The sequence below is a fragment of the Ipomoea triloba genome, chromosome 10 (assembly GCF_003576645.1).
Source record: "Ipomoea triloba cultivar NCNSP0323 chromosome 10, ASM357664v1".
Taxonomy (NCBI): Eukaryota; Viridiplantae; Streptophyta; class Magnoliopsida; order Solanales; family Convolvulaceae; genus Ipomoea; species Ipomoea triloba.
In genome coordinates this window covers 27,924,780-27,951,397 of record NC_044925.1, presented here as the reverse complement: position 1 = coordinate 27,951,397, position 26,618 = coordinate 27,924,780, and the positions used below count along the sequence as shown (strand labels likewise).

The following is a 26,618-nucleotide window of genomic DNA, read 5'->3' as shown; positions in this document are numbered from 1 at the left end:
TGTAGACAAACAAGTCATATATTATTCAATTAATTGAGTAATGCACAAATCTTATAATCAAATAAATGTACATGTTCAATATTAAATTTTTTTATAATTTTATCTTTATTTTTATTATTTAAATATATAATAAAAAATTTATTTGTGGATCGCAAGGGTAATTGGACAATTAGTTTCTCTAATTTAAGGAAAAGTGGAAAACATAGAAAACATAATCGGTCCAACAAATTTCATCAATTGCGCTATATAATATTTGATGTTATAATTTATATAATTTTATATCGATCCAAATATTCTTAAAATATTATAGCAAATTTATTCCGTGCAACGCATGGGCGAAAATACTAGTTATATATATATATATATATATATATATATATATATATATATATATATATATATATATATATATATATATATATATATATATATATATATATATATATATATATATATATATATATATATATATATATATATATATATATATATATATATATATATATATATATATATATATATATATATATATATATATATATATATATATATATATATATATATATATATATATATATATATATATATATATATATATATATATATATATATATATATATATATATATATATATATATATATATATATATATATATATATATATATATATATATATATATATATATATATATATATATATATATATATATATATATATATATATATATATATATATATATATATATATATATATATATATATATATATATATATATATATATATATATATATATATATATATATATATATATATATATATATATATATATATATATATATATATATATATATATATATATATATATATATATATATATATATATATATATATATATATATATATATATATATATATATATATATATATATATATATATATATATATATATATATATATATATATATATATATATATATATATATATATATATATATATATATATATATATATATATATATATATATATATATATATATATATATATATATATATATATATATATATATATATATATATATATATATATATATATATATATATATATATATATATATATATATATATATATATATATATATATATATATATATATATATATATATATATATATATATATATATATATATATATATATATATATATATATATATATATATATATATATATATATATATATATATATATATATATATATATATATATATATATATATATATATATATATATATATATATATATATATATATATATATATATATATATATATATATATATATATATATATATATATATATATATATATATATATATATATATATATATATATATATATATATATATATATATATATATATATATATATATATATATATATATATATATATATATATATATATATATATATATATATATATATATATATATATATATATATATATATATATATATATATATATATATATATATATATATATATATATATATATATATATATATATATATATATATATATATATATATATATATATATATATATATATTTTTTTTTTTTTTTTGAAAGCTGTTTTCATTATATATAAACTTGAGTATATATAGCAAATCGTTATTAGATGGACCATGGTTCACATAACTGTGTGGACTATAAATAAAACGTGCATTTTTAATATATTAAAAGTACATTATTTGTGTACGTAAAGTATATTTTTTGAAAGTACATTATTTTATATATACTATCAAATAATGTACATTTAGTACATAAATAATGTATTTTTAGTATATTAAAAACGTACATGATATTCATGATTCACACAATAATTTGCTGACAACAGATCACCATGAAATAAATTAGCCTAAATTGCCTATAACTAACTAGCTCAAACTAATTTTCAAAAAAAACTAGCTCAAACTAAGAAATTTAATAAGTGATTCTCACGAGGAGTCGAATTTGGAACATTTGACCAAGATTCAAATCTTCGACTGTTTAGATTCTGAACTCAGAATTCACAAGAAAACCATCAACAAAACATAAAAGTTAAGGAAACCAAGGGACCCAAATTCATGCACCAGAGGAATCTCTTGTACCAGAATAAGTAATTGCTAAAGCTAAGGATAGTTGATTGCTTGCAACTTGCAAGTTCTGTTAGCTGTTGGCTAGCCTCTGATGGCCAGACCACAACATCAAAGTTGCCAAAAGTGCCACTGTCGCGGTTTCAACTCGTAGGCGATGTGGCCCGAGACCAACTGCAGTTGCTCCCGCGTCCACTATCATGTTCTTCTCCATCTCGGTGAAGTCTGCAAGATCACGTTCGCCACCACAAATCAGATTACCAAAAGCTAAGTCAGAATTTCAAGTCATAAGCTACAAATACTCCATAATACTACTAACCTCCTTCTGGTCCTATTATCAATAATCCACTCGATTCTTTTCTTCGGGAACTCAAAGCACTAAAAACTGGCATAGCCTCGGCCAAAGCAATAAACGATAATGTTGACTTTGTGACCTACGGTTGCATGGTGCCAAGCCCACGACCAAAACAAAAGAGACAGAATCAGTGTTGTATATGAACTTGAAAGGGAGCTATTCATAAAAGATAAGATTTTTCGATTCATTTATTTAAATGAACTTGAAAGGTAGAACGCAAGACAATTTAACTTACATGAGGTATTAGTTCGCTAACTTTCATAGGAGGGTTCAGACTCATTTCATGCAGTCGTTGACCTATTAAAAGAAGTAACTGTTGATATAGCACTAGTCGTATAACAAAGACAAACGGGCCAAAATAAAGCAGGATGCTGAGTACGTTTTATATTACACCAAAATGCTCACATTGTTTAGCGGCTGCTAGACTGACACGTAATAATCTCTCTACACGGTTTTCTGAAATTGAGGGAGAGCGTTCTGTCAACAGAGGAGTAATGCTATTGGCTCCCAGCTCCTGAGACGAAGAAACAATAAAGGCGGCAAGTAAGTTATTGAATGGGTACAGCAGTACTTGAAGAGACGCATGACGAATACATACAGTGCATTTCTCCACAAGCCAATCAGCCCGGCCTCCCTTTAGAGTTCCTAGAACAAAGAAACTTAAGAGGACGTTATGTTACGTTATGCAAGCAAGAAGCGCGAGAATGCAGCTCTTAAACACTCACCAAAAGCAGCAAAGACATGCCACTGCGTGTCCAAAGGAGATACTAACTTTGGGTTCTCTAATGCCACAAAGTTCAATCCAGATTGATCGATTTCTTGTATGCATCCTTCAACTAAGCTTCCTTTTCCATTGAATAGCTCTACCCTTCGAAATTGAAAACCATGAACTGAGATTCATTAATTACTATAGGACGAGTAAGCTAAGCGCTATTCAACACATTGACGGGAAAGGCAAACTCAACACTTCATCCCGTCTTTAAGCTGTTGGAGAACATACTTCTACTTCCACCAATACATTTAATGACTTCAAAACAGATTCAGCGCACATCTTTCGGGATTAGTAAGATGTAAAGAGAGAAAAAGGAAGAGAAATAATTTGTCGTTGAATTGGTAACCTTTTAGAGGTTCAAACACAACCAAAGAACTCTGAAATCAATAAGATGGAGTTTGTAAGGTCCCGGAAATATTCAAGAAAGTGAAAGCCAGACCAGGCAAAACATCTGATAACAATTTTATGCCTCATCCTATCCAGTAATCAATACCATAAGATTCCAGTAGAAAATAAACTAGTACTACACATCAACCGAATTCTTATAGTACTATCTAGCACGTGTTATTGCACACCCTACAACAAATTTCTTTCATTACATTATTTGCTAGAAAGTTCTAAACACGTGTTTTATGCTTGGTTAGCACCATCACATATCAAAAGGAAAAGAAGACACCATACTATATGAAACATCCAAGGTAAATGTAACTCCAGATTACCTATCATCAACTTTCAATCTTAGAACTCTAGTCATGTGCCAAAACTCATCGCCTTTGACTCGCACAACACTACCCTGCATATCAACACAATACCAAAAGGTTCTAAACTCAATTAAATTCGAATATGAGGAAATCGAAAATCTTGCAGAAAGCCATGAAACCAAAACATTATTTAAAAAATTTATCTCAGAATCTAGATTCATCAAATCGGAGCCAGCATAAGCCATACACAATCCTCTGCAAGTCCATGTATGTGACCAATTAAACCTCTTCAAGTTCTACATCATATAATCAGAACCAACATTCAAAAACTCAAAGCAAGCAAAAGTGCAGCACACTCTTCTTCACACGTGCTTCAAAAAGGCATTAGCTTTGCTAAAAATAATTCATCTCTACTAAGAAAAAGTATACATTTTAATAAAAGCGAGACCCACAAGGCCACAAATCAGTGGGTTTGTTCTTTATGCACTGAGAGCAATAAATGAAATGCAAAAACGATTTAATAAACAATAAACGAAAAACAGTAAAATGCGAACTGGGTTTGAGCCAAAAAGAAGAAATTCAACGAATGAATAGTATATTGGGACTTGGGAGAGGATAAAAAGAGGAGATTTAGCAAAATTGAGATACCTGGGAAGAAGGGAGGATTTCGGAATAGAAGCGAGGGAGGCCACCGCGAGACTGGTTTGAGTAATTTGATGAGGACGAAGATGAGAATGATCGAAAGCTGGGCTCTTTAGACCATGGACGGCTCAGTAAGAAAGCGAGGCTGAGACTACGAACTGGGGCTTGCATTGGGAAGAAGATGAACTGAGCAAGAACAGCTACAGGCAAACGCAGTCTTCAATGGGATTGGTCTTACTAGGGGTATTTAGTTTAATTACTTTAATCTTATTTTAATTAGTTGGTTATTGAATTAATATTTTTAAATTTAATTAGACATCGACTAAGATACTACCTCCGTCACATTTTGTTCGTCCGATTCGTTAACGAGGCTGAAGTTATTTTTAATTCAAATTTTCATAATATTAAGTTTAGTATTAGTATATAAAATTTATATATTTAGAAACTACATTAAAAGTACTATTAAATACAAAAAATCAAATTTAAAAATAATTTAAAATTACTTAAGAAAATAAGAAATGAAGAACAAGTTGGTTTGATCAATAGTAAACATGACAGGTAAAATGAGAGAGAGAGAGTATATAATATAGAATGGGACCATGATTTATGTAGCAGTGGGTAGATCATGAAACACGTATTATTAATTTCATTATACTAACATTAAAATATCATTTTAATTTTATTATAGCCGTGCTAAGAGATTTCGAGAAATGCCTTAAACTAGATATCTTGCAGCAGAGGCCAGAGGGTAAAGAGAAGATTGAAAATTGGCAGTTCGACTTGAAGTGTAGTATCAAGAACTCAGAAGTACAGTGAACCGCCGATTGAGCAATTTTCTCCCGCGAGTGACGATTGCGCGCCATGAAGCTGAGACTTAGATCCGTCGAGACCAAAGAGACCATTCCGGTCGACGTCCCGCCGTCTACCTCCCTGCCGGAACTCAAACGCCGCCTTTCTCAGTCACTCCCGGCATCATCCGCTTCATCTCTGCATTCTTCAGATTCCATTCGTCTCTCGCTCAATAAAAAAGATGAGCTTCGAAGCTCTTCACCCGATGAAACGCTCCAGATGCTAGGTATTACGTCTGGCGACCTTATCTTCTTTTCCTTTAATCCAAATGTTCAAAAATCGTCTGAATCCCAAATTACCACTGGTTTAAGCCCTAATTTACCGGCTGAATCGACTAAGAACTCTGATTCTATCAATTTGAGCGAGAAATCCCCAGAATTAAGTTCCGATTTACCGGTGGAATCGACCAATACGTCTGATTTCAACAGTCATCAGGGAGAGGAAGAAGAGGTGGAATTCATGGAAACCGATTGGGAAGAAAATGATGCGGACGTGGTTTCAGTCGGGGTTGGGAAATCGTTTTCAGTTCCTGGATTCTTAAGGAAAGTGTTCACGGAGGAGTTGAGTGATAGTGATGGTGGCCGTGATCACAAGCTCTTGCTGATTGCTGTTCATGCTGTTCTGCTCGAGTCTGGGTTTGTTCGCTTTGATCCAATTTTGCATAAAAAAGTACCGAATCAATTGTTTTTGACAGAACCGCAAGTTAGTATTCTCAGTTATTCACTGCCTGAGATTGTTGATGGTGATACTGACCAGAACAGCAATGCTGTTCCCACTGTTGAGCTGAAATTTCAGACCCTAGGGAAGGTTGTGATGGTTTATGGTTCCCTATCTGGCAATTCCTCAGTGCATTCTGTACAGCTGGACAAAGATCACTTGGTGCCATTCTTGAATGTTGCATGGTCTAATTGTGGGTTATCTGAGGAAATTGCTAGTAAAGATGGCCTGTTGTGGACTTCTCCTGAGAAAGAGGTCTTCGAGTTTTGGAGGACTGTGAAGGATGGACTAGCATTGCCATTGTTGATTGAATTGTGTGAGAAGGCTGGTCTTGGACTCCCTCCGTGCTTTATGCGGCTTCCTACTGAACTAAAGCTGAAAATTCTGGAGTTGCTACCTGCTGTTGATTTAGCAAAGATGAGTTCTCTGTGCTCAGACTTGCGGTACTTGGCCTCAAATGATGATCTTTGGAAACAGAAGTTCCAGGAGCAGTTTCCTAATGCTGATAGGTTATGGAATGGGGGCACTTGGAATTGGAAGCAGAAGTTTGCCGCAGCTCGCAAGCAAAGGAAAACGATGCGCAGAAGAAGATTTTTTGATCAACTGGGATATGTAAATCCTCCATTTATGGGTCCTTGGCAGCGCCCTCCATTTATGGGTCCTTGGCAGCCCAATATTATAAGAGATCCCGATCCACTTCTTCCGCCATTTGACAATGTTCCTCCTCCATCACGGTGGGCTAGTCACGTGCCTCGTTGTAATCGCAGAGAGCCCTGAATCAGGAAGAACTTTGCTTAATCATGGTTAGAACCTTTTGGATTTTGAAGTTAGTAAGACACAAACACAAACCACATGTGCACACATTCTATGATTCTAATAAATTTCCAATGAAGTTGTTGTAGTATATAAAAACAGAGATATGGTACTCCAAGAGTAGTTATCTGGTTATCAAATGTTAATGGGTATAGCTTTCTCCAAGTAATATCTCAATGAATTACACCATGTTTGATGCACATTTCATCTTTATATCCAAACATTTGATTATGGTTCGGCATTATATTGCATGCATTATAGTAACCGTTTAGCTGTCCAATTCCTTACACCTCATCTGAACAGCATAACATTTTTGCAGTTGTACTGCAAATTCTCGTGCTTATTGCTTAACTTCATCTGTGGTTACTAATCACAACAGTTTATTACCATGGCTGCATGTTTCATCATTTCATATGCTGCAATGTTTTATCACTGCTGTTGTTCTGAAAACAGTAGATACTGATATTGATATTCTCTGGTGACAGATTCTAGCATCAATAGCCAAGGAGGCATCAGAGCTTCACTGACACACAACTATGGCTTTGTTTTCTGTTCTTGCATAGAAATACTGGAAATATAGTACTCTTTAGCTAGCTGTAATAAGCTTATAAAGTTGTTTTGTTTAGGAACATGAATTTCATGGAAGATTTTTAGCAATGTACTAAAGTTGATTTTGGTTAAAAGCAGTGGTGTTTGTCCAGTAATTGTTAGAAGGTAGTGAAGGATTGCATTGTGAATTATGAACTCAACAACTGGTTCCTGGTTAATGCCTGTTTAAATACTATAGGATCATTTATAACAATGGGATTCAAATGAACTTTATATGCAGTATCTTAGCTTCATACAAGAAAATGCTGTAATAAGTTATGAACCGACAAGTTGTACTCGATGTGAATTTAAATTAGGTTTCCCGAGCTTGATCTAGACTGAATTCGGATTCGTTTGACTATAGGTCTTTCGGGCTCAATATGGATTGAATTCGGATTAGCGACCATTTGAAGAGGTCTATACTAGGCTTTTTGGCTTAATTTGGACTAAATTCATACTAGTTTGGCTATAACTCTATATAAGCCTTTCATGGCCTTTTCTGAGTATGATTTGAACTGAATTCGGATTAACCTTTTGAGTACTATTTAGAAGTCACTGGTTCCACTAGGTTCAAATTTGGAACCTTTCATTTGACAAAGTTACATTATGCTGAGCCACAGATTCACTTATACCGCACCTCCCATTTAGAAGAGTCATAATATGTCGTTTGACCAAGAAATCTTTAGCGCTAAATTTTAAGTTACTTGTAAAAGATCCTTTTAAAATAAGCTAGTAAAAGGCAAGATGTTTTAAAATAAGCTAGTAAAAGGCAATCAACTAACTCTCATAGTCGATCATACATTCATATCCATGGCGGCTCTCTGCTATCAAGACCTGCGCTAGCATCGAAGGATTAGGCGTTTTCAGCTACTGAACTACTAATTGCCAATGGCAGCGAGGCTCAGTTTGTATCCTAAATTCCACCCTTCTCCCTGCAAAACCCTCAATCCCCCTCGCTTCAATTTTCAACCCCGTATCGACATTCTTCCCTTTCGCATCCGGGGAACCTCTTCTTCCTACCTACAAGCTTCTAGGCGCTTCTCCACCTTCCCTCAGGTCCGCCCTTTTCTTCTTTCTCATTCTTCACGCCTTTCTCGATTAATTTACCACCACCACCGCTTGTTGTAGGAAGGTGATAAGTTGGCGGATGATTCTCGATATCGGAGTCAACGTCGGCCGGGTATAGAATTGGGAGGGTATGGCTTTGATGAGGATGACGATGATGAGGATGAAGAAGATGAAGATCGCAGCTTGGACCTTCTGATTAAATTTGTTCAGAATGTTTTCAGAAAAATCTCGAGGAAAGCTAGGAAGGCTGTTCGATCTGTTTTGCCGGTCGCTATTTCCAGCCAATTGGTATTTTTCTACTTCTCTGCATTTGGCTCACTTTGAAATCGAGTTCGAATCTATTTGGTTTATGTAATTTCCAGTTTGTGTTTGAATCATAATCTTGACTGGAGTATAACATACCATTGCTTTCTCTTAAGAAATTTAATTGTAATGCAAGAAGGGGAAAAACCAACCTTTCTTTCTTTCCCTTAATGAAGGAGAGCAGATGGTTTATAAACTAATGGAGGAGAGAGTTGTGGCCATTTATTGCTGCCAAAGCTAAGGAATTTTCGATTTTAGATAATTAGATCTTTATGTTTTTGAGGTGCTTACTCCAATGGACATTGAGAAGTACTTGCGCTTAAAGGTCTTATTGTTGGCCAATTTTGTTTGAGAAATACTAAATTTATTTGAACATTGGTAATATCAGTTAGGTTTGAGCTTGTTGTGACCAAAAAATCGTATCTTAGTAGCGGGATTTAGATGTGTGCTGACTACCGAGTAGTAGTATACATATCATACTAGTTAAGTGGCGGATTGTGCAATGTGTCTGTTATCCGTCCAATTAGGGCTTATAAAGAAATATCCTTTGTCCTGCTAGATCAAAACCAGCAGCCACACCATGTCACTACCATGTCTTTGACAGTTGATGATGCTCCCTTTCTACTTTGAGAGGTCAAAACAATATAAGTTTGGTCTTTTTTGCGGGGATGACTCCAAAAGGGGCTATGTTTGAATGTTTCAGGAGTGATAAAGATAACTGGCCTCAGGCTGAGGCTTATCATCACGAGCAAAAACTTTTAAGCATATACTCTGAATTCAGGGGATAGTAAATAACTGCTTCAGAGTTTCCTCTATATAGGACATATTTCTATCATTTGTAACTGGCCAAAGCTTCTTATTCTTTAATGACAAGACCTGCACCGATCCTCTTTTTTTAAAGATGAATTTTCTGCAGTGGATGATGTTTCTTACATATCTTCTCCCTTTATTTGTTATGTTAGTTAATGTTATGCTCAGATATGTTCTTTGCTGGTGCAGGTTGGATTTTCTGTTAATGGTGTTATAATTTTGACATTTTTATGGGTTCTAAAGGCACTTCTCGAGGTAATTATACCTTTCCTCTCTGGTGTAATTCTTATTTTTCTGGCACTTGACTTTCAACAAAGCTTTAACTCTGTGATGACTGGCATCGACCCGCAGGGAGCTACATTGTGCTCAGTGCTCCTATTATTTACCTATTGCCTTCAAGGTTTTATGATCTTGAACATTGCTGTCAATAGATATGCACTCGAATTACATGCAAAATCATCAAATTTTGTTTCTGTCAGTTGAAGTTCTTGTGATCATGGCTTGAATCTTTTATAATTAGTGCTCATGATCCTTTAAAGACAAGCTGTAGTTCTTTGTCAATGATCTCCACCACACACTGCTAAAGTTTCTTTCCCAATCCACGCCAATCTTATTATTGCAGGTAATTTGCACCCTTGGGAGTGTGGTATTCGCCAGTATCTTACTCATCCGCGGAATATGGATGGGCATATCATACTTACAAGACACCCGCAATCACAGAATAGATGACGAAGATCATACTGTATGGACAGGCGCACAACCTGCAAGCTAATTGCCCTAACGGTGAACAAGAACGACGCCTTACACGCTCATGGAGTCTATGGCACTCTGGCGATTAAAAACCCAGTTTTGAACACTGAACATTGACACAGAGCATGTATATGTGCAACTCCAAACGTCCAAAAGCCCATTTATACTGATGCTTAGCAGCATGTATTTGTTCAAATAATGTATACTAATTCAAATTCTATCTCAATAATGTATGAGCACAGGCTGTTAGCAACTTCAAACTTATTCTCAAAAGTAGTAAATTAGATAATACTAAGAGAGAAGCTTGCTTTATATTCTCTCTCAATCTATTTTGTACTGCCATTTATGGAAAATCACGTAGTTGTTATTCGAATGTGCATTTTAAGTGAAGTTTACAGTAAATCAAATTAGGTTGTTCATTGCTGATCAGCTAAAACTAAGATTAATATACAACTCCCATTCGGAGTGTGATCTTTACAATAGTTTTGGAAAACACATAAAAAGTATATGGAGTAAATGGGAGAAGAAAAGTATATGGAGTAAATTATTGATACCATGTTGCCAATAATAATTCACGCAATCCATGATTGTTCACCAAATTTGTAAATGTCCCATCCAGGGAAGTAAGTGATAATAATTAGCAGTTATAATATTACTTGATTCAACAATATAGAGCAATTCAAGACATATTTTGTTTATCTTCTCCAATTCACTTTCACATTCTGTTATGTTTTGGTTATATGTCTAGCTCAGCCTATAGGGCAATAGTTATACCAGGTATTCAGGTCACCTTACAAGGTAAACCCTGTCCATTTACATACTGAATGCTCACAATTTGAATTGTAAACATTCAGTACGTAAATTGTGTATTTTGGATTCAGGTCCACATAATAATTTGCCAACAAAGCTTCTCCTCTCTTTCTTCTTCTCCACCGTGAATGCTCATGTTAGAACTCATCTAGGTATGTACACTCCCCCTTAACCAATGTTCATAAAGATTGAACGATATAATCATATAACGAGTTCGGTTTTGATCAATATATTTACAAAATCTGTAAATTAGTCAAGTTCAATAAATGTTCATAATATCATTAGCCCCACCAAAAAAAGGAAATAAATGCATATAATTAATTACTATTCTACTGTATAAGTAAATTGCTATATATGTCTTAGATATCCAGAATCCAATTTGTAACGGGCATTGACTAGAGAAACAAAGTTATTGCCCTCCATCCACCTAACAATAATTAATACATCTTTCTTATGCAAAATTTTCTCCAGTATTGAATTCACACAATGTTAGCTGCATAACTGGTTCTTATCCATGAATGAATGCTTACATATTAACTATGCAAGTCAGTGCAGTAATTCTAATACACATATATAGAGAGAAAGAGAGAGAGAGAGAGAGAAGTTTGGCCTAGCTAGTATCCTTTTCACATAGAGAGAGAGAGAGAGATTTGCAGAAATGCAGAAAAGTTGGAGTCTTGGTGTTGAGGAAGCTGGAGGGGATGATCAGAAGTATGATGAAGATGGACGCTTCAAAAGAACTGGTATATATATGTATATCCATTCTATCTCTCTTTCAGTTCTTCAATTTCCCAGTATTTTGCAAGATTGTGGGAGAAAATTTATGCATGGAAGATTATTTTGTATGTAATGAAGTTTATTAACTAATGTAGGGACTGTTTTGACTGCGAGCGCTCATATCATCACTGCGATAATCGGGTCGGGAGTTTTGTCTCTGGCATGGGCTATTGCGCAGCTAGGATCCGTCGCCGGACCGATTGCCATGCTGGCCTTCTCCGTCATCACTTTGTACACTGCGTTCTTGCTCGCCGACTGCTACCGTTCGCCGGACGGCAAACGGAACTACAGCTACATGGACGCTGTTAGAACTTATTTAGGTATAATGTTCATTTCCTGATAAATTATCTTTGCAAAATCACACCTTCCCATGAAGTTTAACAAATTCAGGTGTTAAGAGTCTGATAAAATAAGAGATAACATATGGTTTATAAGGCCATGAGTTAATTAGTTGGATTCAGTATTTTAAGTGTGGTTTGATCCATGTGCATCTTAGATTATAACATGGTATCAGAGTTAATAAATTTATCTGTTTACACAGGTGGTATGAAAGTGAAGTTCTGTGGGGTATCTCAGTATGCCACTCTTGTTGGGGCGGGAATTGGATACACAATCACCACTGCCATGAGCTTGGAGTAAGCACTGCACTGCAGAAAAATCATTTCTTTTTACTTTTTCTGTCATGAATTACATAGTTTAGTGATTTAGGGCGATTGCAAGAACCGACTGTTACCACAAGCATGGCCGTGGAGCTGAGGGCTGCATTCCATCGAAACGAAGCTCATTACTCATGTTTGGAGGCTTTGGAGCACTGGAGATTCTGCTTAGCCAGATACCGAATTTTCACCGCCTTTCGTTCCTCTCCATTGTTGCTGCACTCATGTCTTTTGGCTATTCTTCCATTGGGATTGCTCTCTCTGCAGCTAAAATTGCAGGTATTCAAAGTTATTGTCAGATCAAACGCTTACCACTACGCCAAAAAGTATAGCTAGTAGTGAATTAGTGTCACGTTTCAATGACAGGATGTCAGCACAGCTGAACAGCCTGAACTGCAGGTTCTTGTTGTTCAGTGTTGTAAAACTTTCTTGATTGGTTGCTTGTATTGTATGGAATGTTTTGTTTAGGTGGGGTGGATGTGGAGACGAGTGTAACGGGGGTGCCGGTTGGGGCAAACCATTCAACGCGAGACAAGATGTTCAGTACCTTCTCTGCATTGGGGAACATTGCATTAGCCTTTGGGTTCAGTCTTATTCTGATTGATATACAGGTGAGCTAGCTAGCCTTATTGTTGTTTTGATTCAGTTTTGGAATTGGGAGGTTATGGTGGTGGTGTTGCAGGACACACTGAAATCTTCGCCCCGAGAGAGGAGGGCGATGAAGCAGGCGTCGAGCATTGGAATCCTATCAGCGACGTTCTTCTACCTGCTGTGTGGGATCCTTGGGTACCTGGCATTTGGGAATGCAGCCCCGGGGAACCTCTTGACAGATGATCACGGGTTCTACGAGCCCTACTGGCTCGTCGACCTGGCTAACGTGTGCATCATTGTACACCTAGTCGGGGCCTACCAGGTTGTCACACAGCCCGTTTTCGCCTTTGTGGAGACCTGGAGCAGAGCCAGATGGGGTGGGGCTAAGTTCATCACAGGTGAACACACCATCAGGCTCCCATTCCTGGGAAATTTTAGTATTAGTCTGTTCAGGCTGGTTTGGAGGACAGCTTTTGTGGTGTTTACTACTATTGTAGCCATGATTTTCCCCTTCTTCAATGCCATCCTTGGCCTCCTGGGATCCATTGCCTTCTGGCCTCTCACCATATACTTCCCCGTCGAGATGTACATTTCGCGGGCCAAGATCCCGAGACTCTCCTTCACATGGATTTGGCTGCAGATTCTGAGTTTCTTCTGCTTCGTCGTTTCAGTTCTTGCTGCAGTTGGCTCGATTCACGATCTTGCCAAATCTGTCATGCATTTCAAGCCCTTTGCCTAGAATGCAAGAAGTATATGGTGAGGGGGCAGAACTTTAAACTAGTTAATCTCTGTACTTATATATGTAGCCAGAACCATAGAAAAGTTCAGAATAACTCATCATTTGCTGTAATTTTGAAGCTTCTAAGCAATCTCCAATGTCAATCTGCACTATCTTTCTGGTGGAAAACAATAAACTGATGAGATTCATGCTTAAAGCAAATTCAGAAAAATTGCAGGCATATGAAATGGCCTAATCTAAACCAATTCTTGATAGACTAGGTGAATAACAGGTTATATATATGTCACAATATTTGAACTATAATTTCTAAAGAGAGTAAGTTTTAAACATAAATGTATTATATTCTATGATACGGCTGGTTGAAACGAGTTAATTTGTCAAGAAATAAATAAGTTGGGTGGGTACTCAAAAAAAAAATAAAAATGTTGGGTGGAATATGACGACCCAAAATTTAATCTTTAACAGTTGAGCTATCATTAGAAATATATTGGACTACAAAAAAAATTCTTAAATCCAACCCTCCTCAATTATATGTGCACGTGCACTCAAATTCTAACATTTTCATCAACCGGTTATTTGGGGGTAAATTAGCGAACTACTAATGTAACTACAGGGTAGCTAGGTAGGCTATGCCTTCTCAAGAGTAAAGATTAGATTTGATAAAATAGATAGTCTATTAGTCATTTTGATTTTTTTGACCACTATTAGTTGTTTAACTTTGTTAAACACTCAATAAAAATGTTTGGTTGATTAGCTTTTTGTAACAATTTATTGCTCCAAAATGCTAAACTCAAAGAACAACTTCTTCGATTAGTTTTTAAAGAAAATCATTTTACATATAATCTGTTATCAACTAAATGGTTAATTTACCAAATATCTTTCTACAATCAGCCAATACTATAATAAAACCCACTAATCCAATCGCCTATTTACCAGACACCCCTTTATAGATAGGACTGAATACAAATTAGTATAGGATCATAGTGTTGAAGATATTAAGTGCCATAAGAAAAAAAAAGAAGAGTTAATTCCATTTTTGGTTCTAGATTTATAGGTGACTATCCACTTTTAGTCCTTTTTTATTAAAAAAAGTTCACTTTTGGTCATAGTATTATTGTGGCAGGACCAATTTTGGTCCTTTATCAACAAATCAGTTTAAATATCATTAAATACAATGACATTTCGGTCTTCAATTATGAATGTTTTCAAAAAAAAATAAACATAAAAAATATAGAGGTTCAACCTACTTTGTATAAAAGAGATTAAAATGTCTTTGTATTTAACGATATTTCAACAATTTTGTTGTTGGATGACCAAAATTGATCATGCCACAATAATACTAGGACCAAAAGTGAATATTTTAATAAAAAAAGACTAAAAGTGAATAATCACCTATAAATCTATGACAAAAAATAGAACTAACTCAAAACTTTTTCCTTTGTCCATTTAAATAGTCTCTCTCTCTTTAGTCTCTAACCACTGAATGTTTCATCTAAATATGCTCATATTAGGCAATTTTAATAGAACAGATTCCTATTCTTTAATCTTTAATGATATGTCCTTTTAAGGATGAATTGTATGCAGACATGCTGTGGATGATGTTTCAAACGTTTCTTCTATGTTATTTGTTGCGTTAACTAATTCAATTCTTAGATTACACCCAATTTCTGAAACTTTTAATTGAACCGTCAACATATATAATAACAATACAACATATCTTCCACCATTAAAGGTAATATATTTGCTGTCAAATTTGGAATAGGATTCCCAGAATTCATGGAACCTTGACAGGCTAAAGATTAAGCATACTTTCCAACTGTTACCTGCATCATATCATATGATATCATCAATGATCAAATTCAGTGAATTGACAAGGGTCTATAGTTTTACTCGACCAAAGTTGACTACAAAACATTCATAGCCATTAATTGTGCTTTCTCCCCCACCAAGCAGTTAGTCAGACAGGAAATTATTGCATAGGATTACCATTATATTACAGGGAATTAATTAAATATCTGTTTTGATTAAGGAAAGAATTAAAACCCGCTATGTAAATGTGCACTCTGAATGAAATTTTAGTCCGCAAATCAGGAAATAAATCAGTTTAAATTATAAGTTTGATTCTCAATGGGAGCAATCTATTGGCCTTGTTGATACAATTAGTTAGAACAACCTAATTACATTACAAATTATTTTGTAGACTCGGACCGGGTCCACCTTGCAAAGGTAGATCCGGATCCAAAGGTACACAATTTACCTACTAAATGTTCACAATTTATTTTAATTTGGGATAACTGTATTCACAAATTTCCAAAACATAGAAACACAATTTATATTTTAGAAGTTCACAATTTCAATATGACTAATACTAAATATACACAATTTATGTTCAGGGTTCACTATCTATGGTATAACAATTGAATGTATTCATTGTGATCTTTTATTGGGTCATAAAGTCAAATTTACCCAATCCATACTGTCTGATAATAAGGATGACTTTTTTATCACTAAAAAAACAACATAAATTACTCGTAACAGACTGATTCAAACCCAGAAAATCTAGGTCTTAAACTTAAAATTTTATAATTATCTGGTGAATAACTTTAATTTAGTTGGGTTGTCCAAGGGAATTAAATATTCTCCATGAATGAATGCTTGCTTATTAACTGTGACCGTCATTGTAGTTATTCTGATACAGAGTTCAGTCTCTTGTGTACTGCACAGATAATAGTATCATATTCAACATTCCCAGGGAGAGAGAGAGAAAGATTTGCAGAAATGCAGAGAAATTTGAGTCTTGCTGTTGAAGAAGGTGGAAGTGATGATTCCAAGTACGACGAAGATGGTCACATCAAACGAACTGGTATATATATTCCTTGCTATCTCTCTTCAGTTCTTCAAAGTCGCCATTTTTTTTTTTGCAAGAGAGATTCTTTAATTTCTTGTGTTAACCCAGAAAAGAAATGGAGGATTGAAGCTGTGTTAATGTTTGGGTTATGTAGGAAATGTGTTTACGGCGAGCGCTCACATCATAACGTCCATAATTGGGTCGGGAGTTTTGTCTCTGGCATGGGCTATTGCGCAGCTAGGATCCGTCGCCGGACCGGTGGCTATGGTGGCCTTCGCCGTCATCACTTTGTACACCTCGCTCTTGCTCGCCGACTGCTACCGGTCACCGGACGGCAAACGGAACTACACTTACATGGACGCTGTTAGAACTCATCTAGGTATGTACACACCAAAAATCACACCTTTTGGCAATCTAAGTAAGTTGGTCATACGTTTCCCTTGTTAATCACTAGGTTACAAATTTCATATATTCTTGATTTGAGCTAGTCAGCTAGATTACGAATTTCACGAAAACCGTTTATTGACCTTCTTGATTTGACTTAGTTAAGTGTGGACGACCTAGTTTAAATCCTTATACTCCTTTGTCAGTTAGAGTCACACGACTGAATTATCCATTGCACACTCTTCAGTAGTGGAATCACACATTTGGCCAACTCTAATTAAGTTAGTTAGACTGTTGACTTGGTAATTACTACAAGTTTAACTCCCAACTAGATTCTGGGCTTGAGCTGGTCAACTAGATTACGAGTTTTACTATCAACAAGAGCAATCTATTGACCTTCTTGATCTGAATACTTAGATATGGACAAGCGGACAAACTAGTTTAAATCCTCATAGTCCTTTGCTAGCTAGAGTGCGACAAGGCTGGATTATCCGTTGCATAATCTACAGTAGTGGAATCACACATTTGGCCAACTCTAATTAAGTTGGTTAGACGATTGATTTGGTAATTATTACAAGTTTAACTTCCAACTAGAATGGTTTATTAACATTTTTTTATTAGACTCAGTTAATTATGAACAACCTAGATAAATTTACCTTCATTTGATGGCTAAGATCACAAAGTTGGGTTTTCCAAAAAAATCACACCTTTCTTCATACATTTTGGTGCATTAAACACCATAAATCTCTCTCTTTCTCTGCACAGGTGGCATGAAGTTCAAGCTTTGTGGGCTAGCTCAATATGCTACTCTGATTGGCCTCAGCATTGGATATGCCATCACCACAGCTTTAAGCTTGCAGTAAGCACTGCATACAGTAAACTTACTTCAATTCCTTCCATTTTCTGTCATCAATGGAATAGTTTAGGATACATCTGTGAGAGCTTATTATATTGCCTGGTTTAATGCGTTTTAGTCGTCATTCAGGGCAATTGCAAGAACCAACTGTTACCATTTCCATGGCCGAGGCACTGCGAATTGCATTCCATCAAAACGAAACTTCATACTCATGTTTGGAGCAGTGCAGGTTCTGCTTAGCCAGATTCCAAATTTTCACCAGCTTTCCTTTCTCTCCATAGTTGCTGCCATCATGTCTTTTGGTTACTCCTCCATTGGGCTTGGCCTCTCTGCAGCTCAAATCGCGAGTAATGCAAAATTTGCAGCTTTTTTGCAGGACAGTGCTGTGAGACTTCAATTTCTTGCTTATGTTGTGTTGAATTTTTGTTTAGGTGGAGTGGAAGTGAAGTTGAGTGCGACGGGGGTGCCTGTTGGAGCGAACCATTCGATCAAAGACAAAATGTTTAGTACCTTCTCTGCATTGGGAAACATTGCCTTAGCCTTTGCTTTCTCTTTTGTTCTGATTGAGATACAGGCAAGTTTTGTTTTTTTTTTTTTTGAGTACTACTGACTCTGTTACAATGTAGTATCTGTTCATAACTACTTTCTTAACCTATTGAAGAACTGGTGTCTGAGTGTGGAAATGGTGTTGCAGGACACGTTGAGATCTTCCCCGAGAGAGAGGAGGGCGATGAAGCAGGCGACGAGCGTTGGAATCCTGGTGGCCAGCGTCTTCTACTTGCTGTGCGGGATACTGGGATACCTGGCATTTGGAAATCATGCTCCTGGGAACCTCTTGACAGATGATCATGGTTTCTACGAGCCCTTCTGGGTCGTCGACTTGGCCAACGTTTGCATTATCGTGCACCTGGTTGGAGCCTACCAGGTGTTTTCGCAGCCATTTTTTGCACTGGTGGAGTCCTGGAGCAGAACAAAATGGATGGGATCTCAGTTCATAACACAAGAACACACTGTCCATATCCCATTTGCAGGAGATTGGAGGTTTAGTCCTTTCAGGCTGGCATGGAGAACAGCATATGTAGTGTTCACAACTGTTGTGGCCTTAATCTTCCCTTTCTTCAATGCCATTCTTGGCCTCCTGGGATCCATTGCTTTCTGGCCTCTCACCATTTACTTCCCCATCGAAATGTACATTTCGCAGGCAAAGATCCCGAGACTCTCCTTCACATGGATTTGGCTGCAGATTCTGAGTCTCTCCTGCTTCGTCGTCTCAGTTATTGCTGCAGTCGGATCAGTTCGGGATCTAATCGATTCTGTCATGCATTTCAAGCCCTTTGAATAGAACCCCAGAAGCTCATGGCTCATATAATTCACAATACAATGTAATGTACTTCAGCTTTCATAGTTTTCTGCATTATATATACTTGCATTCTGTCCTTTTATGAATGTTGATTGCATTTCTTGACAGAACTTGAAACTACAGCTTCTGAGAAGTGTGGCAGAAACACAGAAAACTTCACAGTAACTCATCATCTGCTGTGGAAGGACTAACTAGCTTCTGAGAACTCAGGCAGGGATATATACAATGTATATTGTATAGAGAGTCAATAACAAGTTAAATCTCATAATAATATAAATTTATTGTTTTATGATGGGTCAAAATAAGTTCATATGTCTCCGGGTGTAAATTATCTTGTCAAGTTGAATGAAAGTTAGACAATCTAAAATTGTTGGAATATTACAAAGAATTGTAGTGATTGAATATGTACTGTGGCTTTACCAAACACCTTGTGCTTAGATGGCATGCAGTGACTCTCCCATATGATCCATCATGAGATTCTCATCTCAGTGGAGGCCATATTGACCACTCCCATGAGAGCAGGTATCCGCCCCATCAACACGCTGGCTACCATTGAAGACCGAGCCTTGAGGTTGGACCCAAAAGTAGGACTTGGGGGACAACCCAGAGGTCACCATTAGTCTTCGCTTCTTTTGCAATAGTTATACCATGGACAAGGTAGATCCATCACAGTTTACATGTTCACACGGTAAATTATGAACATTTAGTTGGGTCCTCGAATGATGTGCCGATTCCAATGGGCCTGATATAATCCCCAACACTCAGAATGTTAAGCCCAAATTATACTCTTAAGAATTGGGCCTGATATTGTTGTTAGCAACATTGGACTACCGGAATCCGACAGCCGCCAACGTCATTCAACCCAAATCCTTAAACCCCGTGAGCTCACCTTCCTCACTCTATCCATCCTCTGAGCTTCGCACCTCTCAATCCACCATGTCCATATTCCTTCGCTCACTTCCCGCCATTGCCCTTCGTTCCAAACCTTCCCCTCTTGGTTCCCTTTCTCTGCTCTACTTCGCCCACGTTAATCCCCTATTCATTCCCACATCGCTCCCAAAACGCACCCTTTCGTCTCTCTCCGTCTCAGCTTCTTCTGCTTCTACTCCAATCCCTTCTGCAGAAACAGATTCCAAGAAGCCTCCAATTCAATCCGGTGGACAGCTCAAATGGGTCACCCGCACGCGATACTGCGGCGAATTGTCCGAATCCGACGTGGGTAAACGGGTTCGGCTTTGCGGATGGGTCGCCCTCCATCGGGTCCACGGTGGCCTCACTTTTTTCAACCTCAGAGATCACACTGGAATTGTTCAGGTACTGAACTGAATGACTATTGTAATTGTATTCTCTTGTGAAATGTTCAGTGTACTCCATGGAATTTAATTCTTGATGATACTTGGCTAATACTTTGTGGTTATGATTTGTTATATTTGTATCTAACATTTGGTATCAGAGCTAGGTTTATATTAGTAGCAGAGTCTGGTTGAATAATAACTTCTAGTTATTCAGTCCAACCAAGTAAACTTGCACCAGTTAATTATGGTCCTAATATATAATATATATTATTAGAGAACATCTTACATGATTATCTAAAGTTATCAGCTTTAGATAGCCCGGAGGCCAATCTGATAGTTATTTGCCATTAATCTGTAATAGGATTTTGATTTCAGATTACTACACTTCCGGATGAATTCCCCGAGGCTCATTCTACTATAAATGATTTGAGACTTGAGTATGTGGTTGCTGTGGAAGGTGTTGTGCGGCCTCGGCCAGGTGAATCAGTCAATAAGAAGATGAAGACTGGCATGATAGAGGTTAGTCATGCTACATTTTAATAGTATGTTCCTGTTTTGTTTTTGTTTTTATTCTTTTTATGGACTACACATGCTCTTACATTTCCAAATTTTATTGATAATGATTCAATATTATAAACTATTTACTTGTACAGGTTGCAGCAGAGCATGTAGATGTGTTAAATGCAGTACACTTGAAGTTGCCATTCTTGGTTACTGCAGCTGATGATTCAAAAGATTCAGCTAAAGAGGAAATACGATTGCGGTAATAAATTTAAGTTTTTGGAAGTATATGCGTACATGCACTCAAAGTTCAACATTTTCCTTTGTCCATTTAAGTCTTTTATCTCCAAACCTTTTGTTTCAGAACACTGGTGAATGTTTCATCTGCTCGTATTTCTAATTTTCTATCAATGAGTTGCAGTTTGCTACCATCTTCATTCTTCTATTTCATTGTCAGTTTTCCCTTTTCTATGTGTGTGCGTGTGTGTGTGTTTTTTTTTTTTTTTTTTGCATCATACCATATTTGATTGGATGCCTATCTAAGAGCTGCATTATGTTGATCTTTTATATATTACGCCATTTTTATCTTTCTTTATTCCTTCATATTTAAACAGCTTGTAAGTCACTCATGCTGCTGCTAGCTTTATGTATTAATTACTTTGGTAGATTATAGGTATCGATGCCTTGATCTACGTCGGCCACAAATGAGTTCCAACATATTCTTGCGACATAGTGTGGTGAAACTGATGCGAAGGTACTTGGAGGATGAGCATGGTTTTGTGGAGGTATTAAGTCAGTGATGCCATTTGAATCTCTATATCAATGCATGATGTGATGCTTGCCGTGTTTTTGCTTTGTTCTCTGTGTTGATCCTGACCTTCCCCATGGTTGTAAGGTAGATTGAGACTCCAATGCTATCTAGGTCTACTCCAGAAGGTGCTCGAGATTATTTAGTGCCTTCTAGAATACAGGTATTATATATTTAATTATTTTCTTCCTATTTATGCATTATATTAGTACTGTCCAATTGTATTATGTCATTGGCTACCTTTGATTATTACTTTTGCTATTAGTAGTGTTGTTAATTCTTTCTCTTAGCTTTATGCAATTTAAACTTTACCTTCATCATTTCAAAAAAAAAAAAAAAACTTTACCTTCATTATCAAATGCTTGCACATTATGTTCTGCTGAAAATAGAATTTGGAAGTTTTGAAAAGTTTCTTCACTATATGGAGTTTGATAACTTGCTCCTTTCTTAAAAAGCCAGGAGCTTTCTATGCATTGCCTCAAAGTCCACAACTCTACAAGCAAATGCTAATGGTCTCTGGTTTTGACAAATATTATCAGATAGCAAGGTTAGTTTATTGTTTTGTAATGTGCATTTGGGATCTTTTTGGATGCACAAAAAAATCCAACTTTTGCTGGTCCTTGGTTGAAGAAAATACGTTTTAGCTTAAAAAATTGTATAGAAGATAATAGCCTTTATGGAAATGTTGATTTGTTCTTGTTCACATAGAAAAGATTATAGATGTCAATGAGGACACATCTGATAAAATTCCTGCTATGAATTTTCTGGTGTGTGCTTCACTACAGGTGTTTTAGGGATGAAGATTTGAGAGCCGATAGGCAACCTGAATTTACACAACTAGATATGGAAATGTCCTTCACTTCTTTAGAGGACATGCTGAAGCTCAATGAAGAATTGATTAGAAAGGTTAGTGACATTGGTTTGAAGTTAAAATTTCAAAGGTGCTTGGAACAGATATATTTCTAAGGGACATTCTGTTGAATGGAGTTGTGTTTTTGTGATCGTATTCTCACTAAATGTTTTTCAGAGTTATGCGATTTGACTTGCCAACACTTATTTTCCTTGCTTTCGTTCCTCTCATATGACGCTTTATCCATTACAGGTTTTTCTAGAGATCAAGGGTGTCCAGTTGCCCAACCCTTTTCCAAGACTGACTTATGCTGAAGTAATGAGTCGATTTGGTTCGGACAGGCCAGATCTTCGTTTTGATCTTGAATTGAAAGATGTAATATTCCTAGTGGTTTCTCGTGCACTTATTTGCCATTATCTCTTTATACTTTTGTTGTAGGCTTTTTAGTCTAACCCTCCATTTTGCAAAGGTTGGTCTTAGACAACTGTCATAGGTTATGTACTCATTCATGATTTACACTCATGACCCATCCATCTCATCATCATCACCCAAAACTACCAATCCTTATTCTGAAATGTCTCCTCTATGATTACACTCGAAAATTAAATACTTGTTATTTTGCCTGTCTTCCTTTTTGGTGCTTTGAAATTGCCAGTGATACCTGATATTTGTGGCTTCATATTTGCCTGCAGGTGTCTGACATTTTCTCAAACTCCAGCTTCAAGGTTTTTGCAGATGCGTTGGCAAGTGGAGGGATAATTAAAGCATTATGCGTGCCTTCTGGGGCAAAAACTTATTCAAACACTGCTCTCAAGAAAGGTGACATTTACCGAGAAGCTGTTAAATCCGGTGCAAAGGGTTTACCTTTCATAAAGGTCTTGAATGATGGTAATTAAAAAATACTCCTGAATAGTCTATGCATATTACCCAGTAACATTTTTAGCCAAGAATCAGTCTACATATCCCACAAAGGGAGTCATTAACAGTGTTTCTATATGGTTTCCAGGGGACATTGAAGGGATTCCCCCTCTTGTTTCAAGCTTGGATATTACACAGAAAGAGCAATTAATTAAACGATTGTCTGCGAGTTCAGATGATCTTGTCTTGTTTGCATTAGGAGACCATGCATCAGTTAATAAGACTTTGGACTGTTTGAGGATACACATAGCCCACGAATTGGGCTTAGTGGATGAGGTAAGTTTTTTGAATAGGAATTTGGACTACATTTGATGTAATTATTGAAGAAGGTAGGCTATCAGAGAATAGATATGTGGCAGTTTTCTTTTTCTAACCTTGTTTGTTGTTTGGTTATGTAGTCCAGACATTCAATCCTGTGGGTGACTGATTTTCCGATGTTTGAGTGGAATGATCAAGAGCAGAGGCTTGAGGTTTGAATAATGTCAATATTTTGGATTATATGATATGTGACGATGGATTAAGCTAATTGGATTATATTTTCCGATGTTTTAATCTCTCATCAAACATCTCTGTTCTTTCTCAGGCTTTGCATCATCCTTTCACTGCCCCAAACCCCGAAGATATGAACAACCTTGCCTCTGCGCGTGCCTTAGCTTATGACCTGGTTTACAATGGAGTTGAGGTAATTTCTACTCATTATCTATACCAATTGGTTGTACAACAGCCATATCAGATAAGAACGCTCATGAAATTCATTTACATATACCCTAAATTAGATTGGAGGAGGAAGTTTGAGAATTCACAAGCGTGATGTTCAAGAAAAGGTGTTGGGAATTGTTGGCATCTCCCCTGAACAGGTAAGAGAACTCCTTAAATCCAATTCTCATCTCAGAATATGATTTTCTAATTTATATGAATTGTTTATGTACCGTGATGTGATGCATGTATGCAAGCTATCCTATAGTTGTCTTTTGATGATTACTAAGACTTTAAAGGGTGGCGTTTCCTTGCATATTCCTCACACCTCTCAATGGATGCTTAGTTGGAATACTCGGTAAATTAAATGCTTAAGGGTTGGCTACAAGAAAAATGCTAAGAAACTTTCCTTCGAGGAAAACATTCCCTTCAACGTGGCCCTAAACTAAATCAAGAATTAAAAATTAACATTGATTGTATACACTTTTTGAGGTTCTTTTTTTATTCCATCGTGAATTATATGGATGTTTACTGGACACTGTTGGTTGTCTCCAGGCTGAAGCGAAGTTTGGTTATCTTTTAGAGGCTTTGGATATGGGTGCTCCTCCACACGGTATAGTGAATAATTTACTTGCTGCAAATTATATATGCGTGACATAAGATTAATCACGACCATCCACTAAAATGATGGCTAATCACACATTTGCTGGTAAAAATACGTTAGCACTGCTATGAACTTATTAGAAATCCACGGGAAACAAGCTTCACGGTCTAAATTTCAGGTTCATTTCCATTAAGGTTATTCGAGGTATCATTTTTCGTTTTCTCTGAATCACGTGGCAGGAGGTATTGCTTACGGGCTAGATAGGTTGGTGATGCTCTTGGCGGGCACTCAATCCATCAGGGACGTTATAGCATTCCCAAAGACAACAACCGCCCAATGTGCTCTTACTCGTGCACCTTCTGAAGTCGACCCCCAGCAGCTGAAAGACCTCTCGTTGCAGACCATTTAGTTTCAGAATCGTGGTGAGCCGAGAAAAAAGACAACAATAAGAGAACGCCTTTGGAGTTTGGAGTATAGCACAGATTGGAAGATGAAAAGCTAGGCTGTCGTCGAGTTGGATGGAAATACTGCACCTAACTCTATTGCATGGCTCAGATTTATTTTATATGGAGACTGAGATTGTGTGTGTGAATGATGTGTCTGGTTTATATTGTGTACCTCATCTTGACCCACCATGACATTTATGATGATTATAAATTTCAAACAGGCCCCAGTTTACAGAGGGCAATTTGATCAAGTAATGAATTTTAGCTGTCCAAAGAAAAAACAACAGAGAAGCCTTGTGCTTGTTGGCTGTCACAATTTTGGATTTTATGTCTCTGTCTTGGTTGCCCAACTCCACTGCTCCTTAGCTATGTGCGGTTTCTTTCGTTAAGCCACGAGATGTCCTGAGCAAACTCTAATTTATTAGTTGTGTGCTGTTTTGCTCACTACAGCACACCATTGAATAGGAAAATGTTTTTGAAATGCAGAAACTCATTTTTAATAGTTTTTTCGTATCATAAAAGCTCAATGTATCACATAATCACAAAACAATTATAAAAATTGAAAAAGAGAGTTTGAAATTTAACAATTCGGAGTGGTTCGTAAATAGACTATTAATACAACTATAATGTTTAATGTTTATGTGTGACTTATAAGGTTTGGATTTTATATGTGTTATGTCAAACAATGTTTTTATTCGAGTGAGAGTCAACTTCAAATGGTTAAATTCAATTTTGTAGCGAGACTTGTATGTGTGGTCATTTCTTTTATTAAGTAAGAATAAAATTATATGAGCGTGACCTGAACTGAATATTGGAAAATACAATATGAATCCAAGAAGATAGTATTTGATATTGGAAAATACATTAGGAGTTGTCAATAAAATAAGATAAAATTCCAAGCCGAATTGACAGGGTGGCAGTGGGGCCACAATGGTCGTGGGACCCAAGTCCAAGTTGGTAAGAGAATGCTATCCAATCCTTTC

General features: G+C 36.0%; 6 protein-coding genes across 7 annotated transcripts; 5 read left to right on the top strand and 1 right to left on the bottom strand.

Moving 5' to 3' along the window:
- Positions 1-1,944: 1,944 nt before the first annotated feature.
- Positions 1,945-4,809, bottom strand: LOC116032793 (ribosomal RNA small subunit methyltransferase E). Its single transcript, XM_031275511.1, has 8 exons — positions 4,605-4,809; positions 3,975-4,048; positions 3,209-3,351; positions 3,082-3,128; positions 2,889-2,997; positions 2,719-2,780; positions 2,448-2,562; positions 1,945-2,353 (listed from the first exon to the last, which is right to left on the bottom strand). Exons 1-8 carry the CDS (start codon positions 4,767-4,769, stop codon positions 2,202-2,204), a joined length of 867 nt encoding a protein of 288 aa, XP_031131371.1. The 5' UTR covers positions 4,770-4,809; the 3' UTR covers positions 1,945-2,201.
- Positions 4,810-5,299: 490 nt separating this feature from the next.
- On the top strand, positions 5,300-7,744 carry LOC116032890 (F-box protein SKIP22-like). Its single transcript, XM_031275630.1, has 2 exons — positions 5,300-6,967; positions 7,463-7,744. Exon 1 carries the CDS (start codon positions 5,460-5,462, stop codon positions 6,939-6,941), a length of 1,482 nt encoding a protein of 493 aa, XP_031131490.1. The 5' UTR covers positions 5,300-5,459; the 3' UTR covers positions 6,942-6,967; positions 7,463-7,744.
- A 576-nt stretch (positions 7,745-8,320) lies between these two features.
- Positions 8,321-10,886, top strand: LOC116031805 (protein SHORT HYPOCOTYL IN WHITE LIGHT 1). Its single transcript, XM_031274115.1, has 4 exons — positions 8,321-8,621; positions 8,694-8,921; positions 9,936-10,001; positions 10,369-10,886. Exons 1-4 carry the CDS (start codon positions 8,454-8,456, stop codon positions 10,516-10,518), a joined length of 612 nt encoding a protein of 203 aa, XP_031129975.1. The 5' UTR covers positions 8,321-8,453; the 3' UTR covers positions 10,519-10,886.
- Positions 10,887-11,800: 914 nt separating this feature from the next.
- On the top strand, positions 11,801-14,191 carry LOC116032901 (amino acid permease 6-like). The gene is made up of 6 exons (XM_031275640.1): positions 11,801-12,049; positions 12,179-12,403; positions 12,625-12,718; positions 12,792-13,018; positions 13,208-13,350; positions 13,422-14,191. Exons 1-6 carry the CDS (start codon positions 11,965-11,967, stop codon positions 14,067-14,069), a joined length of 1,422 nt encoding a protein of 473 aa, XP_031131500.1. The 5' UTR covers positions 11,801-11,964; the 3' UTR covers positions 14,070-14,191.
- Positions 14,192-16,767: 2,576 nt separating this feature from the next.
- LOC116032692 (amino acid permease 6-like) lies at positions 16,768-19,919 on the top strand. Of its 2 annotated transcripts, none has more exons than XM_031275386.1 (7): positions 16,768-16,932; positions 17,072-17,296; positions 18,067-18,160; positions 18,287-18,504; positions 18,589-18,731; positions 18,852-19,539; positions 19,641-19,919. In XM_031275386.1, exons 1-6 carry the CDS (start codon positions 16,848-16,850, stop codon positions 19,497-19,499), a joined length of 1,413 nt encoding a protein of 470 aa, XP_031131246.1. In that variant the 5' UTR covers positions 16,768-16,847; the 3' UTR covers positions 19,500-19,539; positions 19,641-19,919. The 2 variants fall into 2 exon arrangements, with proteins under 2 accessions (XP_031131246.1, XP_031131245.1); XM_031275385.1 differs by having other exon boundaries at positions 19,626-19,895.
- Positions 19,920-20,369: 450 nt separating this feature from the next.
- LOC116032893 (aspartate--tRNA ligase, chloroplastic/mitochondrial) lies at positions 20,370-25,894 on the top strand. The gene is made up of 15 exons (XM_031275633.1): positions 20,370-20,831; positions 21,188-21,331; positions 21,466-21,575; positions 21,987-22,098; positions 22,213-22,284; positions 22,577-22,668; positions 22,907-23,027; positions 23,224-23,346; positions 23,664-23,859; positions 23,978-24,165; positions 24,288-24,359; positions 24,473-24,571; positions 24,666-24,746; positions 25,141-25,198; positions 25,429-25,894. The coding sequence occupies exons 1-15, from the start codon at positions 20,454-20,456 to the stop codon at positions 25,596-25,598; spliced, it is 2,016 nt and encodes a 671-aa protein (XP_031131493.1). The 5' UTR covers positions 20,370-20,453; the 3' UTR covers positions 25,599-25,894.
- The last annotated feature ends 724 nt before the right edge of the window (positions 25,895-26,618 follow it).

What these genes read in the sequence shown, in the direction of transcription:
- LOC116032793 (XM_031275511.1), bottom strand. Translation starts at nt 4,769, where the DNA reads ATGCAAGCCCCAGTTCGTAGTCTCAGCCTCGCTTTCTTACTGAGCCGT. An exon ending in AGATTGAAAGTTGATGATAG is followed by an intron (nt 3,352 to 3,974) that starts GTAATCTGGAGT and finishes TCAATTTCGAAG; the next exon opens with GGTAGAGCTATTCAATGGAA. An exon ending in GCATGTCTTTGCTGCTTTTG is followed by an intron (nt 3,129 to 3,208) that starts GTGAGTGTTTAA and finishes TCTTTGTTCTAG; the next exon opens with GAACTCTAAAGGGAGGCCGG.
- LOC116032901 (XM_031275640.1), top strand. Translation starts at nt 11,965, where the DNA reads ATGCAGAAAAGTTGGAGTCTTGGTGTTGAGGAAGCTGGAGGGGATGAT. An exon ending in CTCTGCAGCTAAAATTGCAG is followed by an intron (nt 13,019 to 13,207) that starts GTATTCAAAGTT and finishes TGTTTTGTTTAG; the next exon opens with GTGGGGTGGATGTGGAGACG. An exon ending in TTATTCTGATTGATATACAG is followed by an intron (nt 13,351 to 13,421) that starts GTGAGCTAGCTA and finishes GTGGTGTTGCAG; the next exon opens with GACACACTGAAATCTTCGCC.
- LOC116031805 (XM_031274115.1), top strand. Translation starts at nt 8,454, where the DNA reads ATGGCAGCGAGGCTCAGTTTGTATCCTAAATTCCACCCTTCTCCCTGC. An exon ending in TCGCTATTTCCAGCCAATTG is followed by an intron (nt 8,922 to 9,935) that starts GTATTTTTCTAC and finishes TTGCTGGTGCAG; the next exon opens with GTTGGATTTTCTGTTAATGG. An exon ending in TTCTAAAGGCACTTCTCGAG is followed by an intron (nt 10,002 to 10,368) that starts GTAATTATACCT and finishes TTATTATTGCAG; the next exon opens with GTAATTTGCACCCTTGGGAG.
- LOC116032890 (XM_031275630.1), top strand. Translation starts at nt 5,460, where the DNA reads ATGAAGCTGAGACTTAGATCCGTCGAGACCAAAGAGACCATTCCGGTC.
- LOC116032692 (XM_031275386.1), top strand. Translation starts at nt 16,848, where the DNA reads ATGCAGAGAAATTTGAGTCTTGCTGTTGAAGAAGGTGGAAGTGATGAT. An exon ending in TGGTCACATCAAACGAACTG is followed by an intron (nt 16,933 to 17,071) that starts GTATATATATTC and finishes TGGGTTATGTAG; the next exon opens with GAAATGTGTTTACGGCGAGC. An exon ending in CGCTGTTAGAACTCATCTAG is followed by an intron (nt 17,297 to 18,066) that starts GTATGTACACAC and finishes TTCTCTGCACAG; the next exon opens with GTGGCATGAAGTTCAAGCTT.
- LOC116032893 (XM_031275633.1), top strand. Translation starts at nt 20,454, where the DNA reads ATGTCCATATTCCTTCGCTCACTTCCCGCCATTGCCCTTCGTTCCAAA. An exon ending in ATCACACTGGAATTGTTCAG is followed by an intron (nt 20,832 to 21,187) that starts GTACTGAACTGA and finishes TTTTGATTTCAG; the next exon opens with ATTACTACACTTCCGGATGA. An exon ending in AAATATTATCAGATAGCAAG is followed by an intron (nt 22,669 to 22,906) that starts GTTAGTTTATTG and finishes GCTTCACTACAG; the next exon opens with GTGTTTTAGGGATGAAGATT.